Below are 22,162 nucleotides of genomic sequence, written 5' to 3' on the forward strand. Positions count from 1 at the left end.
AGCCTATGCTGAAAGCCGCAGAAGTGAAACTACATATGGCGCGGGCTCACTGTACTTAAATATAACAGACAGAAAGAAAAAGGTGCCTTTTATTTCTAAAGATTATGCTTTTAATATTTATAAGGCGCAGAAAACAGGAAAGTTGAAATGCATTATGAAACTGTGCCTTGTCATTGTTTCAGAATGCTCTCAAATATTTCTTTTCTTTCCTTCAAATATGTTAAGGGACAGCAAGTTACAAAGGAGATTATCACACGGGGAAAAAGACATTCCGTTCTTATCACATGATTGTGTGAAGGACTTTCATATGACATCACACTTACCCAGTCATTATCCCAACACTGAAGTGCAATTGACCATGATTGCACGAAAGACTTTCTGACACCGTTGCGCTGATCTTATCATTGTCCCATCAGTGAGGTGGAACTGTCCTGTCATTTCCCTTCATTTTTCAATAATGGAATAACCCATTAATACTAGTGACATGGCAATTCCACTTCACTGACAGGATAATCACCAGATAAACACAACATGTACGATATTCTTTCATGTGATCACAATAAGGATAGGATAAGGTCAAGAGAGCAATCCGCTTTGCTCCCATCCACATCCTGTCCCCCATCTGATAATTTCCCCAATCTCTACAATTCACATTGAATCACCCCAATGAACCCTCCCAATGAAGTGGGTATTTTTTTGGTGGCTAAGAACTGGCAAAATTAATCAGTATCAAGCATCTGACAAGCTTGTCAACTTCATCTCATCCATCAGCCTTTGAAAAGCTTTCAGCTGCTTCCAGCTGCCTCCAAAGACACATTAATTCCAGTAGAAAGTTGGGAGAAAGTCAGCAAGTAATGCTGAAGTGCTATTGAACATACATGGTTGACCAACCTGCTCAGAAAGCAGAGCAATGCAGGATTAAGCTGTTCACCTTTGGAGGACTGAGAAGGATTTTATTTTTATTTTTTGTTCCACAACAAACTGTACATAGAAAAAAGAACTTTTCTTCACCTTCTCTGTAATACTACCCATAGGGGGTGAGACCTTTGTTCAGATAACTGGTACAATTAACTGGATGCCTTATCTGCAGTGGCCAGTGAATGCTGGAAGAAAAATACACCACTTAAGTGATGACCTCTCCCTCTGAGGAATCATCTGGATGCTGGCGGGCCCTCTCCTACCTCACCTTCTTTAGGGTTTCCAAGCTTGAAAGGCATGTCTCAGAGCACATTGTCTCAACAATCCTCAGACTATGGGTTTGAGAGGTAAAAGCACTACCCATTTCCTGTTAAGATTACTACTTTGTAGGCAATTAAGTCTGGATCAAAATGAAACTATGGTCCTGGACAGACGGACCCTTTGCGGTGTCATGGCGACGTGCTAGGGTTGCCTCGGGCGGCGCATGCACACGCCCCGCAACCCTAGCATGTTGCCATGACGCCATAGCTGTGTGGCACCGTCCAGATGGCACGCAGAGCTATGACGTCACTGTCGCGCACCATCCAGATGCACCTGCACAGCAGTGACGTGCTCACGCCGCCACCAGCAGTTTGCGGCAACACTAAAAGGAGCCGTTTTTCAGCGCTCCTTTGTTTTTCGTGCAACCGTGCCGCACAATTTGTTTGCTGTGGTGTGGCTACGCAGAAAAGAGACAGCTCCCGGCCGCCTCTTTCTGGCGGTCTGTACCTCGCCTATATTTCTGAATGCTCCAGGAGTCAAGCCAAGTAGGATCAGCTGGAAGAGGAAAGGAAATAGATAGCTATCATCCTTCTCTCTCACTCACTCTAAACACAGAGTCAGGCCTATGTTTAGAATTTTTCAGGAAAGTTGTGACCAGGATAGTCCAATTGTTGGGCCAATGGGACACTGCCTACCTCACAGTGCTTCCAAACAGCACAAGACTTGCAAATGAGGAGAGCAGGTAGCAAACCAAGATATAATAGGCTCTACCTTGAGTGAACCTTGTGCCAGTGGACCCACCCTGTATTTCACAGCACCTTTTTCTACTGGCACAAATCCTGAACCCCCTGACACATCAGTGCCCCTAATGTGGTCCATCAGATGACACTTAAGTGTCTGTAATGAGACCAAGGAAACATAAAGTGCACTCCACTCCTATTCCAACACACCTGTATTATACCTTAATTTTTAACCCAATCCCAAAAAAATTATGGAAAATGTACAGTAGTTATCTCCATTATTTTGTCACTAATTACCATATTACTGCCATCATATTTCCAACCATTTTTCTAAATTTATTAGATAATATCTGATCCAGTCTTTTCAATAAGAAGCTCATGGTGTCTAGAAGTAATGTGTACCGTAGGATTCTAATGCTGAATGAGTTTTATACCAACATGTCCAATTAAATTTCCTTCCACTATTTTTAAAATCATTTTATTGTCATCATAATCAGTATATGAGTACAAGACATAGTCTTTCATTTGTATTCACTTCAGAAACGTTACTCACATGAACAACAGAAAATACTGGCAGACGTATTTTGATTAAAGACACCGTTTTCGTTCAAAGATATTACTGAACTCAAATGTTATTGCATAGTTAGAATCAAAGTGAAGCTTCAACGTTCATATCTTATTTCTTCTGAAAGTACATTTTGTACAGAATGTGGTTCTTTTATAGATTTTTTTAAAAAATTAAGATTTCATCTTTATTACTTTGCTAAAAACCAGCAGAAAGGGCCAGCGTGTTCCTGTAGAATCCAGCAGGGTCTAATCAAGCTGCAAAACGAGAACCTTTGCTCTAAAGCTCCCTCCCTCCACTATTTATCCACTATCACAATTTCTTTAAAAGGGGATGCTTGGCAATAGAACCTCATCACTGAAATATTTTAAAAGCACTGGAGAGAAATATACCCATCAAAATCTGATTGTGGTCCAAACCCAAGCCGTCGTCAAGCCAAGCAGTAAGAATGTACGCACACTTCTGCCTAATAAAATTTGAATCAAACACTTTGCATCTGATTCTCCATGTGAGCTTTTTATGCAAACTTCTAAAGTGCAAGGAATCCTGGGGTGGAAAAGCTATTCTGAGAGCTTTCACATAGTTCATATAATTAGGGAAACCACTTCCTTTGATTGTAAGTGTTCAAAACAGCTGAATTTCTTCTTTCAAAGGAACTCTATGATTTGGGTCATCTCTTTTACTTCCTCTTTCATGTTTCTCAGGATGAGAGGTGAGAGGCTGTGGAGAACGTTATTGGGGGGAAAACCACTTTTTGTTTTAAGGATTGAACTTAGACTATTCAAAAGGTGGTCATTTGGGAGCTATCTTTCTTTCCCTCCCTCTATTTCCTTTCCTTTTCTGCTAAGGTCCTTCAGTAGCGCTAGTGAACGTAGTCCAAAATGCCAATTTAAGACTGACAGAAAACTGGTTTGTGGTGCATAAAGAAAAGAATTGTATTTTAGCTTTGTACTGTTTGGGATGGATCTGTAATTGGAAGGGGGCAGAAACTGCAAAGTCTTGGTCTCTCTATCCTGATGTCTTTTAGCAGTTCTGAACACTGACCGAACTGGGGGGAGGTGGGATTTAGACATGTAGAAAAGACAAAGAAAGCTGCTTTTCAGAATAGCTATTGGTAGGTCTTCTTCCAAAGATGCAAAAGGAGAAATAAGACAACCAATTAAAAGCAGGAAAGTTGCAGGTTTTAAAAAAGGATACACTCAGTATCACTTATTCCACAAGACTTTCTCCTGCTCTTTCTTGCAATTAAAATTAAAAATGATTGCACAAAGCATCTATTTGTAAAATAACTTAAGCTATGAGGAATCTGCCCACCTATGTAGGTCACAATCCAAGACCAACTTAGGCATTCATAGACCAAGTCACACTAGACCCTTAAGGCAACCAACCTCCTACTGGGCCATGATCCTGAAGTACAAGTTACAATTTATTTCTAGAATTACTATTTCCTTGGTATGGATCAGGACACACGTGGTGGAAAGACTGATGTTGGAATGTGCATGTGCTTGTGCGCATATGCCCGTGTATTCTAAATTCAAAGTTTGTTCTTATTTTTCTCTTTGGCAGATTTCAAGGAGCAATAATAAAACTGTTAGCAACTGAGGTGATGCTATCAGAAGCAAAATGAAAAGGCTTTAATACACTTTATCTCAATGTCTTTGATGGCCCCTGCAAAAACCAACCCAAAAGTAGAGATGTAAGAAATAGTTTCAAATATTCTTAGCCAGTCAACGTTCATGAGAAAGGGTGCCTCACCATGTCAGAACACCCTGTTGATGAAATGAACAACTGCTGTGAGATGTTATTTTTGCTTTTTGAGAGGTTTTGGGAGAAAATTGCATAAAAATATCAGGTTTTCATAGAAAATATGTATGTTTCATGCAAAACATTTTTTTGTACAAAAACAATGTTTTAATATATTGGACAGACTTTTCTTTTTACAAAAAGGTCCTAAAATAAAATTTAAAAAATAATTGAAAAATATATAGCGTATGGTGTAATCTCACCCAGCAGAGAGAAAAACATTTGAAATTCTTACCTGTCCATCCACCAATCCACAAAAGCATTTCAAGCACTGTAGCTATTTTTGTTCTCAGCAAAAGAATTGTTACACCTAGCTTTGTGGAAGGAAGTAACACCTCCTTGCAAAAAGTGGTGGCAAACTGCTTTACTGTAATTCTGCAGTGTAGCTACATCTAAGTTTCCAATGTTTCCCCTCCATGTTTCCATATTTCCATGTTTCCTCTCCATGGTCTTTCACTTGCTATCAGACCTCTCATGACTTGATATATGCCTGTGTAAAGCTTTTGGTTATACAAGGTGTTTATATATATTATGTGGAAATTGGCAACTTGAGTATGTTTTGGTCACCTCTCTAGTTCCACCAGCAAACTAAATATGTTCTGGTGTGGAAACATAGTCTTTTACATTAATCTCCACATTAGCAAGCTAAGGCAAAGAGGAATACAGTTTTTAAAAGTTAAAAATTTAGATATGAAGAGGGTATTTTTTAAAAAAATGAAATGAAGTAGAATCTTACATTGCCAATTGCATTAAGAAAATAAACAAAAGAAATACTGTTTGATTGATTTAGCACACAATCACAATAGGTCTTTTCCTATAAAGTCAGCTACAGAAAATCATGCAAGAGGATAATGCAAATGGTAATTCAGCAGTGGGACATTGGACCATAACATAACATAGGATGTTATACAGACTATATTATCCTAGTACTGTATGTCTTCTATGGTAGCAAACAGCACTGCACAACAGTTTATACACTGCAAAAACACTTATTTTCTGATGATATTATTCTGGCAAATGGCTAATATTGCCCTCTTTTTAACCTCTATCATCTCATTCAATATCAGAATCTTTTAGATAATTAACCTGCAGTACTATATGCGCTGCTGAGGCTTGGCTCATTTCTTTCAGCTGAAACTAAACCCAGTCACAATCCACTTACTCCAGAATCCCTATCAATGCTCCTGCACCCCACACATCATCAAGTTTTTCTGCACAGGAGTGGAACTAAACAAATCCAGGACATATGAAACAAATTACAGTTCTAAGCAGATCATTCCAGGGGCAGAAGGAAAAAGAGAAGAGGAGGGAGAGATGGGGAACATGCAAAAACAGTGAATGCAGAATATCGAAATGAAACACTGTTGGAAGACTAGCCTAGACAACCTTCAGCTGGTGTCATATATAGCACTGCCTCTGAAACACTGGCACTAGTGACACTGTGTAAGTGTTGTGGCCTCACTGCAAAATCAGACTGACACCCTGTTAAAGGGTCTTTGCTTGCACAGATAAACTTGTATTACACTAATCCTAAGAGTTTCTGTCCTGCTGTAGCAATTCTTGTGATCACTCTGTGGTGTATTTATGTAAGAGCAAAGTGAGCAATAGCTTTCTCTGTATCTGCGCAGCACCCAGCTAAAATAAACAGGTGCTCAGTGTTTCCTTTTAACTGTTTATACTATCCTCTTAAAAAGGAAACTTTCTTCATCGACATCTTAAATGGCAGACAGCATAAGCACAAAGGAACTTCATGAGGCTGCAGCTGCATGACTTCCTAATTCCATTTAATTTTCTGTCTCTCTTAATTTTGCCCAAGATGCAAATGTTTTGTCTAGCTGTGTGTTTTTAATCAATAAAAGAGTCCAGCTTTTAAGAGACAAAAAAGAAATAACTAGAACATATTATCTGCATTAATATTTCAATCAAATACAATTAGCATCAAACATGCTAAAAGATGGGAATAATAATAATAATAATAATAATAATAATAATAATAATAATAATAGGAAGGGGGAGAGGAGGATCTATTGACTCTGAGAAGTACCTAGATCAGCCTTCTCTAAAAATCACCCTCCATATGTGTTAGACTACAACTCCCATCATCTCCAATCCAAAAGGGCTAAGAATTGTGCTGGCAGGGGCTAGCTAGGAGCTGAAGTCCAACAGATCTGGATGGCCCCACTTGTGGATGGCTGATCTAGATGTCCCAACCCTTGCTGGGATGCCACAAGCTCTATGAAACTATAAAGAAAGCTACAGAGACAAGACTGTACTCTATAAAAACACATCTTTAAAAAAAAGAACTGACACACAACGAGGTTATTTTTTCTCAGACACTACAAATTAACATGTTTTCACAAAAGTATGAAAGCAGATGAGGAATTTCCACAGTCCAAATGAGTCCATGCTTTTGAAAGATGATGCACACTTGCCAGGAAACAACAGCATTCAATATTCCAATCCTAACTAATTTACTACTGCTTCAGAATTTCTTCAAGTAAAAAAGCTTTGCACCTACAGAAAAGTAAAGAGAGATGGGCTCTATTGCATCACTTCTACCATGGTCTCTATATACAGTAGTGGTTTTAAAAAAAGATACAGAGTTTTTCCCCATCTTAATTCCAAAGCAATTCTACAAGGGCTTCATATACTGCACTTTTCTTTTGTATGCAAGAAAAAGGCCTAAATCAACAACTGCCTATAAGCACCCAATTAGGAAGCATAAAACCTTTACCATCACTGCTAACATGTTTTCATCTCGCCTTGTCATAGCTCTCTTCAAATCATGCACTAATGCTCACATTTTCCTTCTACAGGCTTTAATTTGCATTTCAATTGCTTGTCTAAAATACAGCCAATTCTTAGGACAAACAAAACTTTTGTTTCTAAACCAAAATTAAAATGGACCATTTGTGCTGCTAACTAAGTTGGACGTCCAGATAACAGAGCAAAAGATAACATAATACAAATGGCTAATAATAAATTTACAACTAGGAACCACCCCTTTTCCCAATAGCACAAAGGACCCCAAGAGAAAACCATCCAGGGTATGGCATGCAATGGCAAAAAGCAAAATAGTCTTACAAACTGCATGTCTATATTTAATCCTATAAAACAAAGTGTCCCTGGGCTGTATCCAGATTTGGTCACATTCAGAGCAGACCAACTGAAATCAGTGAGATTTAGGTTTGGTATGCTACACTGTTTTATTTATTTCACTGGGTCTACTCTAAGAATGACTGAGCCAGGATCTAAGAAAGGAGTTCTCTGCTTATGTGGCAGCCATGAAGATGCATACGTTTGGATGGAAAAAAGCATAATTAAGCTAGTATCTTTGCTCCCTCTTGGAGTTTTGTAGGAAGAAAATGGCCTTTGGAAGAAAGAAGATGGCCTTTCTCATCAGCATTTTTTATTTTTTATCAGCCTTCTCTAAAAACATTTCCTCTATGGCGGCCCAGCATGGCCAGTGATCATAGACTATAGGGCTTGACAGACCGCCCTGAAAGGATGGCCTGTAGCTGCCCATTTTTATGCTGCAAGGAGGTTGCACCAACCAAATGGCTGGAAGCAGGTTCTTTTTAGTCTGCACACCAGGTGCCATTGGCGCACTCGCACACACTGATGATGCATGCACGGTGACATCTGGATGCTGCACCATGCCTGCATCATCATGGTGGTCCCCATGTGGATGGGGGCGAGCCATGATGGCGCTGGCGGTGCACGGTAGGGCTTGGTAGCGTGCAGACGCTCCACACGCCTGAGCCCTAAAATCAGCCCCATGCTGCCATTTTCCGGCAGTCTGTACCGGGCCAATGACAGCCAAACTCCAACATCACTGAGGCCTTATATCCTAGGTAGCTAAGGTAAGAACCCTGGTCTTAGAAAACATTCCAAGCCATTTGAAGGGCTTTCTATGATGAAACCAGCATCTTGAATTATGCTCCAAAAGCTCTAGGAAGCAAGTGCTAGCCCAATTCCTCATCCTTGCATTCTTCACTAGTTGAACATCACAAGGGACAGGGATGGGGAAAAAACGCTGTTATAAGAGGCAAGATTATAAACAACTGCAACTCATTCAGAATGTGAGAAATAAGGCACAGCAGATACTTGCTGAGGATGAACCGTGCAGCTACCTTTTCTCAAAAAAAGTGCAGCTACCTGGCATTCCAGGCCCATCCCAGGAGCAGCCAAGGTTGCAAACACAAGCAATCTCATCAAACCGGATCTCTGTACTCAAAGGCTGCAATAAACTTATGGTAATAAACCATCAGCACTATTGAATCCTAATTATTTTATTAGTGTTGTTGACAGCTCAGAAGGCCTACCAGTCAGGAAGCTGAAGAGAAATGATATTTTCTTTCTCTGGCAAGTACAGGACATTTTGCAGGAAATGCAAAACTGCATCCATATACAGCTAAGTTCAGTGCTACCTAACAACTAAACCAGCTTTCCATGCTTGGATGCTTTTCAAAACTGTTGGGTTACATCTCCCATCATTCACTGCCAGTACAGGCATTAGGATGGCTGGGAATAACAGAGGTAGATCCCATCACATCTGGAAGGTACAGGACAGCAAAAGCTGGATCAAGCCATATAAAAACACCATCCATAAATTTAGGATAGCTAACAGTCCTTCCCCATATTTACAAGCGTCATTTGAATAATTAACTTTGTTGATTGTACTTTTAAAATCCATTATCACGGATGAACCAGGGTGGTGAAGATGGGGCTAGAAAATTGGTTCTGCATAGGAAAAAGGCACATTTAATTCTCCATTCGGCTATAAAGTTTATTATGGATTTTGACCATTGCCTAACCCATGCCACAGGTATCTCGGATGGTGGTGGTGGGGGGGAAGAGCACAAAATAAGTTATGTCTGTCTGAATTCCTTGGGAGAAAAACTGTATACAAGAAATGTGAGTGCAAATACAGATTAAATACTCATCTACATCTGTTTTTAACATTTTGAAAGTTATACTATCTTTCTGAATGTGTCTCTATGAACAGAAACATCTTTGGCCAGTACGGACACCATCTGTTCTCACAAAACAATGCAAACGCATGCTACAAATTGAAAACACAAGCCAGAGATACATTACTATAACAAGATTCCAAAGGAACCCACAAGAAATATAACATCTCTTCCGTATCCCTTCCTCTCTCAGCTTACCTGGGTTGTTGAATTTGCATACAAATATGTTATACAGTTGTCCCTCCATATTTGCTAGGGTTAGGGGAACGAGACCCCCGTGAATATGGAAAAACCACAAATAACAAAAACACTGTTTTTACCTGAGAGGACACCTCTCTAGGAATCTCTAGGTCCTCCAGTGCAACTCTGTGGTCAATGTCCAACATACACTGACCACAAAATGGCACTGGAATAGCTACAAATGGTCTTTCAGTGCAACTTTTAGTTAAAGTTGACTACAGAGTTGCACTGGAGGACCTAGACAGTCCTAGAGAGAACATTAATGAAATCCGTGAATAATCAAATCCACAAATATGGAGGGATGACTGTACTTGCAAGTACATGCATTATGGAAATATGACTGAATTCCATTTGTTAACTGATGAACAAATCAAATCCCATGACTAAAATAGTTATTTTATTTACTGATTCAAACAACAGCAAACAAAGAATTTTAACTGGATATTTACAAGAGCACAACTCCACTGTACTCACAATTAAGATGAAGGTAGGAGTGGAGGGGGGGAGAGAGAGAATGTGCCAGCACCTTTAAAACTAACTGATTTTAATTTCAGCATGAGCTTTCATGGATATAAATCCACTTCTTCAGATGAAATACAGAGTGCACAGAATGGATAGCCTAAATACTCTAAATGCACCAGATCCCCTCTGATCCTGGAAGCTAAGCAGGATCAGCCCTGGATCGTAGTTGAATGAGACCACTAACGAAGACCAATTATTGTAGGCTATATTTCAGAAAAAGGAACTGGCACCCGAGGGATTTGTCGTAAGTGGAGTCTCTTTCTTTGGAGTTTTTTAAACAGAGGCTGGATGGCCGTCTGTCGAGGGGTGCTTTGACAAGTATTTCTGCAGGGCAGATGGTTAGACCTCATAGTCCTTGAGGGTCATCCTCATTTTCCAACTCTAAGATTCTATGATTCTAAGTTGACAGGCAACTTGAAGATGCATGCACATAAAGAGCAAATTAATTTAAATTGGAAAATTGGCATAATGGAGATACAGGCTACCATTGAGAAAGAGAAACACAATGGACAGCTAAAAAAGAAAATAGTAGAACATAACATTAAATACACTGGAAAAAGTCATATGGAATAATTATTGATAGATTTGTCACAATAGCACTGAAAAATACAATAACTCTATGCTTCCATTTTGCCCTGTAACCATGGTCCTCGTTTTGGCATACAGCCTTTCGTAGGTCAGTCAACAAACAATGAGGCCCTCAACCTCAGAAAGGTTGCCAGCTCATTATACACACTTATCTAGAAGTAAGACCTACTGGATGCAGTGGGTCTTACTTCAAAAGAGGATTGTGGTTGTTCAACTATTTTGATAATGAACACCAAAGGATAAGTTCCTTTGCCACTGATACAAACAATCACATTAAAAATTTCTTTCAGAATGGACTTGAATATATAAATAATGAATCACATACCAGTGCCTCATTTCTGATATTGTGGGGGCATGTTGCTACTTATGATGTTTTACTGGAGTTGTATTGCCTTCTACTGGAAGGGTATGTTCATACTGAAGATGCTTAATAGTATGACAACATGTTTCCATAAATACAGATCTGATTGAAATATGATGTTGCACATCTAGTATTCAATCCTTCTCTCAGTAATGATCATGCAATTCCCAGGAAAATCAATGTTACAAATACTTACACATTTGATTCCAACAGTGAAGGTCTGTGTTAATAGTATTTTAGCAAGTAAAGGACCACACTACTGGGCCCTGGATGCCTGCTTAAAAACCACAAAATGAACATGACTTTAACTCTAGTCTGTTCACCAAGACTTCTAATTTGCACATTTTCTTTTAAATATATTCTCACTATGCCAAAGTCTGATTAATTTCATTCTCTGAAAAGTATTCTCCTAACAATGTACAAAATATTCTTCTAGATTGTGATAATGCTAGAGCTTGCTAACATGAAACGCTTGCACACAGGGGTGGGGGGAAGGTAACAAAGGGGAAAAGACTTGTGCTTAACTACTGTTAAAAATTTGAATCTGACATTTTTTTCTACTAGAACAAAAAATGAAATGCGTGCATTGCTTACCTCTTTCTCTATTTTAAGGAGCTTCTTCACAGCCACCTCCTTGTCCTGAGATATCCATCGTGCTCGATATACACTCCCAAAACTTCCTCCACCACAGTTTTCAAAAAACTGCAAGTCATCAAATTTAATCTGCACAAATGAAGCACTGAGAGACGACATCTCATAATGACAAAATACACCACGGGGAAAAAAATCTGAAAGAAAAATGACAGAAAGACAATCTAATTACACTTCTACCTCCATGGTCCGTTGTATTCCAAACTTTCTTTACTATGAAAATGAAAACAGATCTCATCAGTGTAAAAAGCTCTAAACTTCACAGCGCGTATGTATTCTCTTCAGCCACCTGTAGCTACTGTTTGTAGAGAAGCATCTAGAAAATTCTCCTGTTCTCAGATGCTGGAGGCCCTCAGGATGAGACACTTTTGTGTGTGCATGTCTGTGTGCACAAATGCAATGAGAGGGAGAGAGAGAGAGTTCTCTCACAGTGACGTACACTGTCAAATGGGAAGCACGCTTGTAACTGTGAACTTGCCTAGGAGTTCTGGAATCTAGAGTATGCTATGTATCCACGTTGTGATCACTCTGAGAAACATACATAACCTAAGTCCTTAGACATTCTGGTACAATGAGCAGAACTTTCACAAGTTACTTTTTTGAACTAAAACTCCTAGCACTCCTACCAACTGGGCACACTAGCGAGGGGATGTGGGAGTTATGATCACCCAAAAGTAAATTTTTCTTGCTCTAATAACTACTTTAGACCTTGCCTGAGCAAGCATTCTTGCCTCTGAACATTCACTAACATGCTGCTAACTTGAGCTACAGTTGTGAGAAAACTTGGCCAAAGTACAAGCCTGTTCCAGAACTGGCTTAGTTGTGCCGTCAACAGCAAGTGCAAAATAATTTATCTTACCCATGTTTATGCCAAGGCAAGCTTCTTCCTCTTCTTTTTTTACAGTTATAAGGGAACATATAATATTTATAACAGTGGAACAAAACATTCTTGCCTTTAAGTTATAAGTCACAGGACCTCCTTCTTAACAAATTATCACCCACTTTCCAGCTCATTCATTTGTGAAGTGATCCTGATCAACATGATCAAACTAAAAATTCACTCAAATTGAAAGTGAAGAGTAAAAATAGTTTTTTTCAGGTTTTTCAGTGTAAGTGAAAATCCTGATGGAGTCTTACAGTGGTTATATTTCATTGTAGGTCCAACTTAACAAAGTGTTATTTGAAGCTGGCCACATAGCAGTTTGCATAGTGATTCTTGAACAATTCTGGACAAAAGAGGGCACCCTCATTTTGAGTACATATCAGACCCTTCAGTGTTAATAGTTAAAGTCTGAATTAGATTTGATAACTAACTGGGACACTACATCAATTAAGTTCTGGACACCACAAAATCACCACCAATTTATCATCAGCCAAGGAAGAGCTGTTTAAAATTGTTCTTTTATTTATTGCATTCATATCCTGCCTTTCTGTTAAAATAAGAGGGATGGGTGGCACTCAAGGAGGCTGACAGTAATAAAATTTAAATAAAATAAATACAATAAACTTAAAAGCAGATTAAAAACACAACTTTAAAATAGATCAATGTAAAAATAACATCTTGGAAAATTAGAGAATACAGTTGTGTCACTGCTTGTTTCTTGACAAGCAGGCAAATACTAACACAGTGCAATGCAACACAATGATATATTTACACATGCAAGTTCCAGGGAAGCCTTCTACTGGCAGAAAGGCACTTCCAGTTATACAACTCAGTCTAATCCTTCAGTCTTCTTCTCTGCTTCCAATGCCTGACTCTCCAACAAATATAACTTTCAGAGGATACCTTAATCTTTGAGAATAGCTTGGGGTGGGGTAGGGATTAAGGGAAGGAGAGAAAAGAGACTGCAGAAAAATGTGGAAGTCCAGAGAAGTCCTGTAAAGTGCACTACCTGTCCTTGTCTAGATCCAACCCCATATGTGTGTGTATGTGCCTTCAAGTCATCTGTTGACTTATAGTGACCCCCTGAATTTTATAGGGTTTTCTTAGGCAAGGAATACATGGGGGTGGCTTTGCCAATTCCTGCCTCTGAAATACAGCCTACATGTAAATGTATACACATTTTTCAGATTTAGCAATCTGTGGAAGGCGGCAGGAAACACAACTGAATAACACAACTAATTCTAAGTTCAATATTCTCTTGAGTTTTCATGCCTGCTATTAATCAACATCTAAAGGAGACCAGTACTGTCATTTCAAACTCTGGACAGGAAGCCAGGTCTCACTCACAGTGGCTTATGTAAGGCTATAAAAATTGTGTAAGCGAGTTTCAAGTGAGAGCTTCAACCAGTGACAATCCAACTGTTTTAATGCTTTATGAACAAATTAAAATGCTAGCTACGGTAACTTACCATACAAAAGGATCTATGGGAAAGATTATGCAATCATGTTTGTGTATACATCCAAGCTTAGAAATCTGTTTATTAAAGCCAATGGAATTTCCTCTAGGTATGCTGCCAAAGTTCAACTTCAGTTGACTCATCTGCATCCAAACCACAACCCCTGCAATCAGGACACAGATTGCAGATCATGGGTCAGATGGAAAGGAGAAGCCCAAGAAGTGTCATGAGCATTCTAATGAATTACAAATTTGGTATTTTGTAAGACGCAGGGTCTCGCTGGAAAAATAAAGCAGTTTGACACCACTTTAACTGCCATGACTCAATCCTACAAAATCCTGGGATATTTAGTTTGGTGAGATACTAGATTTCTCTGACAGACCAGGATGAATATGTCACCAAACTACAAATGCCAAGATTCCACAGGATGGTGTCATGACAGTTAAAGTGGTGTTAAACTGCTTTACCACTGCAGTTTAGATATATTCTCAGAGGCTGCTACCACAGTGCAGAAATAAAGCAGTTTGACACCACTTTAATTTCCATGACTCTATGGTATGGAAGTCTGGGATTTGTAGCTTTGTGAGATATTTAGCTTTCTGTCAGAGACCTGTGGTGCCACATCAAAGTACAAATCCCAAGATTCCATAGCACTGAGCCATGAGAGTTAAAGTAGTGTCAAACTGCTTTATTTCTACAGTGTGGATACATCCTCAGAGGCTTCATACAGAAATGTTAAGGATACAAAAGAACCCAAAATAGCAACTGGTGCACTAAATTTAAAAAGGACTCCCACAAGTCTACTTACCAAGTAAGTCCCAGTACTGCAATATCAACCCCACATGACATATAGCTTGAAATACTATTGGAAGGCATTACAGGAGCAACTGAGTACAACTGCCTGTCCATCACCAAGCAAACACAAGTTCGGCATCAGTTTCCGCACCTGTTATGCCTACTGAGAGCCACAGTGTGCGAAGGTAGTGCCATTGTAAGGGCGGCCATGCCATGAGTGTAAAGTCTGAAGTCAGAAGCCTCAGGATTAATTAGGAGTCTGTTATGTGACTGTTTCTAAGCCAGTGTTGCTCCAGTCAGGAAAGGAGTGACATCACAGATCTCTCTTGTCTGACGGTACATTCTATCTCCCACGTGGCAGAGGACAGATGGAGGTTTCTCACAATCTTCACAGTGTAAAAAGGAACAACAAAGTATAGTGTCTAGATCAAGGGAAGTAATAGTGCCACTCTATTCTGCTCTGGTCAGGCCCCACCTGGAATATTGTGTCCAGTTCTAGGCACCACAATTTAAAAAGGATGTTGAGAAACTGGAGCATGTCCAAAGGAGAGCGACTAAAATGGTGAAGGGTCTGGAAACCATGCCCTATGAGGAATGCCTTAGGGAGCTGGGAATGTTTAGCTTGGAGAAGAGAAGGTTAAGAGGTGATATATAGAGGAGGGAGCTAGCTTGTTTTCTGCTGCTCCAGAGACTAGGACCTGGAGCAATGGATGCAAGCTACAGGAAAAGAGATTCCACCTCAACATTAGGAGGAACTTCCTGACAGTAAGGGCTGTTCGACAGTGGGACAAACTCCCTAGGAGTATAGTGAAGTCTCCTTCCTTAGAGGTCTTTAAACAGAGGCTAGATGGCCATCTGTCGGGGATGCTTTGATTGAGAATTCCTGCATGGCAGGGGTTGGACTGGATGGCCCTTGCGGTCTCTTCTAACTCTTTAATTCTATGATTCTAACTCCATTCCCAGCTTTCTTATCACACAGATAACAGGAGAGGGGGCCCTAGGATAATGCACATGAAGTACTCTGAATATACTATATGGATGAGGAATAGTACCTCTAAATACTTGTTGTTTTTTATCTATGTATTCATTCAATCAGTCAGTCAGCCTTGTGCCTCAAGTAGACTGCAACCATGTAGTTTATGTTGCCCTGTGTGTGACTTCAATCTAAAATGCATCACTCTCAAAAACTGTACTTGTATTGTTTCTAAGTGCTTTTTTATACTGCATTATATTCTTTTAATGAGTAATGTAGTTTAATACTGTAACCATTTAATTTTATTTTAATGTTCACTTTTGAATGTTTTTAATTGTTTAATTGTAAGCTATTTTGAGTTCCAACTTTGGGGAGAAATGTGGGCAATAATAATAATAATAATTTTTATTTGCATAAACAGTATGTAGAGCCTGCATCTTAATATAGAAGGAGCTTGTGCATATCACCAATGTAGCGAATAAACGTAGCAATGTATGTTATCAGGTGTGAGTATTTTCTTGGGTGATAATCAGGCACAGTTGGAAATTTTGCTTTTAACTTTTCCTGTTTTCAAAAAGAATTAACTGTTAGCTTAAACTTACCCATTGTTATTTGCACTCTGTAGTGTCTAAAAGCCACCTTGTATTTTGCATGCAGCTAGGGCAAAATTAACCCATACATTTCCTAGTCATTCATTTGTGTAAGATTAGCTCCCAAGAAGGCAAGCCTCCCAAGCAGAAACACAAATGTTTCAAGATGACAACTAGATTTTATCATTCTTATGGCTTGGGCCCGAGTTACTTGCGGGAACGCCTCTCCCTACACAATCTGCCCTGCACTCTCAGAATAACTGGTAAGAATGTGTTAGAACACCAATCAACCAGACTTATATCAACCTCCCAGAGAGCTTTTACAGCAGCTGCTCCAAAATTGTGGAATGGCCTTCCGAATGAGATGGATCTCTTCCGGAAGGCCATTGAATTGTGAACACATACAAGGAGGCACATGCTGCATTGGTGTCATGTGGTCATGCTGTTTCCGTTGTAGCACAGAGGCAGTTCTATGCCTTTTGTAATGTCTAACCTGGTGCTTAATTAAAATGGGCAAGAGAGAGGAGAACTCATACAGGAAAGAGGAAACGAAGTGTTGCAATACCTATGTCAAAAGCTAAGCTGGCACATGCCCCAACAGCTACAGCATCTACATGCCCTTGAAGTGACTGAGGCTGGAATCATCAGCAAAAAGAGTGAGTAACTTGATTGAAGATTAAAATTAGCATCAAGACTGCCCTAACTCCCCTGATCTTAAGTATATTTCCAGTTATGCTATACTGAAATGAAGGAAAGAGGCTTCCAAAAATGTGTGTTGAGGATCAGGCTTCAGAGGCTTCCTCCCCTAGCTCTACATTTGTTCAAAAGCAAGCCATTTCATCCATCCTTATTTTGCCGGCCTAAAGACTTGGATCTTTCAGTATCTCCAGACATATGCTGCATCTCCTGTGAAAAAAATTCAGGCAGGAACAAGCAAAACAATGTTCTGAACCTCTGCTGAGTCCCATGGTCCTGTCATTTGCAGAAACACAATTGAGAGCTCCTAGCTGCTATTGTATGAGAGCCATAGGGAAGGTTATGGCGATTGGCTTTGTTATCTGGTGCAGATTAGTAACACATGATATGTATTTGAAGGAATGATTCTGTCATTATCCATCACATAGAGGCATTTCTAAAGTAACTATCACCTTATGAAAAGAAAGGGCTTTGTTTTCATAAGGTGATGGTTACTTTAGAAATTTCTCTATAGGATGGATTGAACTTCAATTTTGATCTAAATAAGTTAACATGGCCCGAGAGTGAAAAAGGAAAACAAAACAAAAATACTGAAGAAGTGAACTTACATTCTGAGGCTTTCCTGAAGGTGGAAGGGGAATTGTTCACTTCCTGGCAATTATTTTTTTATAGCTTAGAAAGTGTTGTCTTTTGCACCAAAGAGAAAAGGATCTAAGAGAGCTTTTGTGGCACTTTGTATTTCAATTTTAATGCCCAGCAGTCTATTGTGCGATGTGCTTTGTATATCCAACTCTTTAATAACAGCACTCTCAGTTCAATATAGTTAAATAAATGCTCAGTGGGTTCCTGTTATCTGATAGCTTGCCTTTATACCCCATCTTTAACTAGATGCCTTGCTTGCTCCAAAATGGGAATAAGCCAGGTTCAGAAAGAGGAAACATCCAGGCTTATGCTCAGTTTGGTACAGTGTGCTAAAGAAATCTACGGGGTACCTTTCCTTCTTTCCTTCCCTGTGGAAAAACTGCCATTTGGCTCCTATCTCCCTTGAAGCCTGGGAACTTAAAACAGCATTTGCAGTGAGAGGAAAGATGTGATTTCTAAGACAGCTGCTCATTTAGTTGCTTATGTATGGTCACTAAGAATTGTCCCCTTGCAACTAAGCAGTGAATTGTTATTTCTTTAAAGACCAATACTTGGTGAGTTTCCCTCCTGTATTTCTAGAACAGAAAAAGTTAACATAGGGTTAGGTGGGCAAGAAAATGTTTTTATAGGCTTATTTTTAAAGAGGCCTAGATTAGACTAAAAAGCTATTTGCTTTACAAAAGAAAGAATTATCTTTAATAATGGAGGAAATTGGTTGATGAGGGTGTCTCTGTGTGTACATAAAAGAGACAATATTCTCTTCCCTGCTTTAACATCCATCACTCTACCACGGATGACTTAACATTTTAAAATACTGTAATCTGGTAAATTCAATATGTGGTCTGTTGACTTATCCAACAAAACGTTATCTATCTAGTAAATTCTGTGGACTTACAACATCAAGCTCATTTTTCCCTCTCCATTAAATTTAGTTTTCAAAAATAGGTACAGGTCTGGAGGCATAACTTGGAATACCATGATTGAATGATTCGGGCAACTGTAGCCCCAAAAAGTAACTTTTAGCTCTGCTCTACATGATTAGGCATTTCCCCTTAGTTTACCAGATGGGATGCCTCTTGCTGTATATTAAGACAGCCTAAAGAGCCATGACTTAAAAAATCATCATGTTGTTTTATACTTTGGACATAAACGATCCACTAGACCCTACACTGCTGAGGTTCAGGTATTGTAGTACTGTATATAAAATATGTTGGAATATATAAAATATATTGGAGCACAACATATTTTGAAGCAAAGGTGAATTCAGACTGCTGCTGTTCAGGCTAAAATCTGAAGATGGTATTATCTAGCTATTTGATTTATTTCTCATCATTTTTCTCAAGGTCTGAAAACACATTCTGTGATTTTTGCTTTCAGAATGATGCAATGGCCACTTTTGTTTAAAACAGTAAAACTGTTGTTCCAACATAAAACATGGTTATGGGGAAATTCAAAGGCCACTTTGATTGTTAGCATGATCAGGAGATTGATGCACCTTGAAAGAATGAATAGAGAAATTATGTAAATCATGTGTCTTTTAGATCATAAAGCAGGAACCACCAAAACATTAGTTTTCGTAACCCAAAATCTTACAGGGTATAAAAAAAATTAATTAAAAATTAAATAACAAATAGATGGCAATATTTCACTTGAAGTCTCAATTTACTTCAAGTTCATTAATTAATGGATTCACAATTCTCCCATACAAACTTTATAAAAAAAAGTAAGGCCTAGAAGCACATTGGAATCTTGATAATGTATTGTTATTTCGGTTAGATGTTTTTCGACACATTGGACTTGCACCATTGGCTTTGTAACATTTCTTATCAAACAAATATCCCAGGAAGTCAATGGTATTTTACAGAGCAGTAATAAGCACAGTTATTTACTATTTGATTTCCTTCTGTGTCCATTAGGCCTTACAGATAACAATAAAATTACATTAAATATAAGAGATATGGATATTAAAACATCCAGTACAGTACATATTTCACAAAATGAGCATATCCCAAAACATCAAAGTGTTTCCATAAACTATAAAATAATTTATTTTAACAGACTGCAATTTCATATTACATGCATGCACTTTGTCTTGACCAGATTATCACAATTATGTTAATGCATCTGAAATCTTCAGTCACCAAAATTCCAAGATCTAAATTATTCACCACTAATTTCTCCTTCTCAGATTAGCTCTTTTTTAAAAAAAAAACCTCATAAAAACAAAATAGTTTTCAGTGCTTCCTTTGGAAAGGCAACATGCCAAGGTATTGCCAATAAAGCAGTTCTACATTTGCACTAGCTTAAAACATACAGGAGACACGTGCCAAGTTTCCTTATTTGGGAAAAAACACTTCCATGGCTTTCAAGAACTTTGACCATCCATTTTTAGATTCATGAATCCGTATCTCAATACTGTACTGTACTCAGCTCTTGGGATTTCAAATGCAGTCCCTGCCGAGCAAGCAAACGTCTTGAAACAAAACATTCTGACTCTTCTCCTAAACATTAGACAAGAAAGGAATATGAATGGTATAACGGTGCTTTATTCTGCAACATTCTGCATTTTAAAAAAACTGGTTGATAAACGGCACACATAGTTTTGATCTGCTTGGCTGCAATACGGTCCCCATGTGCACTAGATTGCCATCTTCTTTTCCTCCTTTTCTTTCTTCCTCCAGGCAAGGATCCTAATGCCTTCAGCAGCTGTCTAACAGCAGGAATAATCAGATAAAACTTTCTTTATCACTGACTCTGTGTGCCAGAAAGTTTCTCCCGCCAATTTTCTTCTTACAAGGCAGCTGCTACAGGCACAAAAAGCCTCTCTTCTTGACAGGAGAAAAAGTTGGCAACAGTAGCACTTAATCAAGCAAACACACAGAGAAAGGCATGCTAATGTGCATACACACACACACACAAACCATTACAAAATCCTCTTCCAAAAAGCCCAATTCACCAAAAATCTAAGCTTAGAACTACAGCACACCAAGTATATTCAAGCATGGATTTTGGGGGGTGGAGAGGAGTTATTTTAAAAATTTTTTTACTTATTTTGATTTCTTGTTTTATGAAAAATCCTATTTTTATATAGCAGTGTCATGCTGGTGGCATAACAGGCATCATGGTTTAAAATTATCAGCTACACACTGGACAAGCCACAAATTTAAACATCAACACAGTAAGTGGCCCTATGTGTTGCGAAATGGTTTGAGTGTTGGGGACTCAGGGGACCAGAGTTTGATTCCCAGCTCAGCCATGAAACCCAAAGTGATCTTGACCAAGTCATATGCTCTCAGCCTCAGAGTAAGGCAATGGCAAACCACCTCTGAACAAATCTTGCCATGAAAAACCCATGATAAGTTCACCTTAGGGTCTCGCAATGTAAAAAATGACTTGAAGACACATAAAAACAACAACAATGTCCTAAAAAGGCACCAGATCCCATCTGATCTTGGAAGCTAAGAGGGTCAGTCCTGGTTAGTATGTGAATGTGAACGGCCAATGAATACAAGGTGCTGTAGATATATTTCAGAGGCAGGAACTGACAAAACTATGTCTAAGTATTCCTTATCTAAGAAAATCCCATGAAATTCATGGGGTCACCATAAATTGATAGGTGACTTGAAGGCACATACATATATGCCACCCACTATTCAAAGATGCTTCCAGACACACGTCTCCTAGTACTACCAGTAAAAAAAACCAAAACACTCTGTTGCTATTCCAGGTTCTTCTCTTTAACTGATTTCCTTATGGAAAAGGGGGTAGAGGTAATGGATGAAACCTTATGAAAACTACCACAGGTGAACTGGTGTCAAGAGGCAGTCTTAACCTGGGACATGGGAGATTTCAGTCTTCTCTGAGCCTCAAAACTAGGTGACCTAGGGTTGGTCACTCTCTCTCTTTCAGCCAACCTACACTACAGGATTGTTGCAAGGGTAGGGGAGGGGAGGAGAGTTATTTGTTGAGGACAAGCAGAACAGATACTAAATAAACAAATACGTTTGTTTGCCCAGGCACTTTAACCAGCACTATAAAGACGCACCCCAGGTAGCCTCTCATGGGCTGGCAGAGGAAGGTTAGCGTGACATGTCTATGATGGCTGCAAAGGATTTTGGTTTTCTCCTCTGTTGGACAGGAAAAAAATGATAGCGTGTGCTGTATTCTCACTCTTGCAGATACACAATTTCTGGCTGCTCAAGGCTAAAGGGTCTACTGCTTACATTCAAGGCCGGTTTTCATACTCAGCTTCATACAATGGTGATCTTCTAGGATTTTTAACCTGAAAAGTTTTCATTTCAAGTGTGTATGTCGCTTTGCATCTATATTTTCAGGGTTATGTTTCTCTTCAAGCTGTCCAACCTGCTGCTATTATTTTTTAAAGTATGCCACTTTAAAATATTTACATTTTACTTTAAAATATTCATGTTTTTGTCATTGTCGTTCTCCCATTCTTTCTTGTTAGCTGCTTCAAATAAAATCAAGCAACATGAAATTAATTTAA

General features: G+C 39.0%; 1 protein-coding gene across 3 annotated transcripts in view; it reads right to left on the minus strand.

Annotated features, from left to right (window-relative positions):
* Positions 1-22,162, minus strand: part of MAP3K20 (mitogen-activated protein kinase kinase kinase 20) — a 150,232-nt gene that overhangs the window by 122,376 nt on the left and 5,694 nt on the right. For all 3 annotated transcript variants that reach the window (XM_042446714.1, XM_042446715.1, XM_042446718.1), the window contains exon 2: positions 11,566-11,759. In XM_042446714.1, coding sequence (XP_042302648.1) covers positions 11,566-11,724 — 159 coding nt within the window. In that variant the 5' untranslated portion in view covers positions 11,725-11,759. The remainder of the gene's footprint in view (positions 1-11,565; positions 11,760-22,162) is intronic.

This window comes from Sceloporus undulatus, chromosome 1 (assembly GCF_019175285.1).
Source record: "Sceloporus undulatus isolate JIND9_A2432 ecotype Alabama chromosome 1, SceUnd_v1.1, whole genome shotgun sequence".
Classification (NCBI taxonomy): domain Eukaryota; kingdom Metazoa; phylum Chordata; class Lepidosauria; order Squamata; family Phrynosomatidae; genus Sceloporus; species Sceloporus undulatus.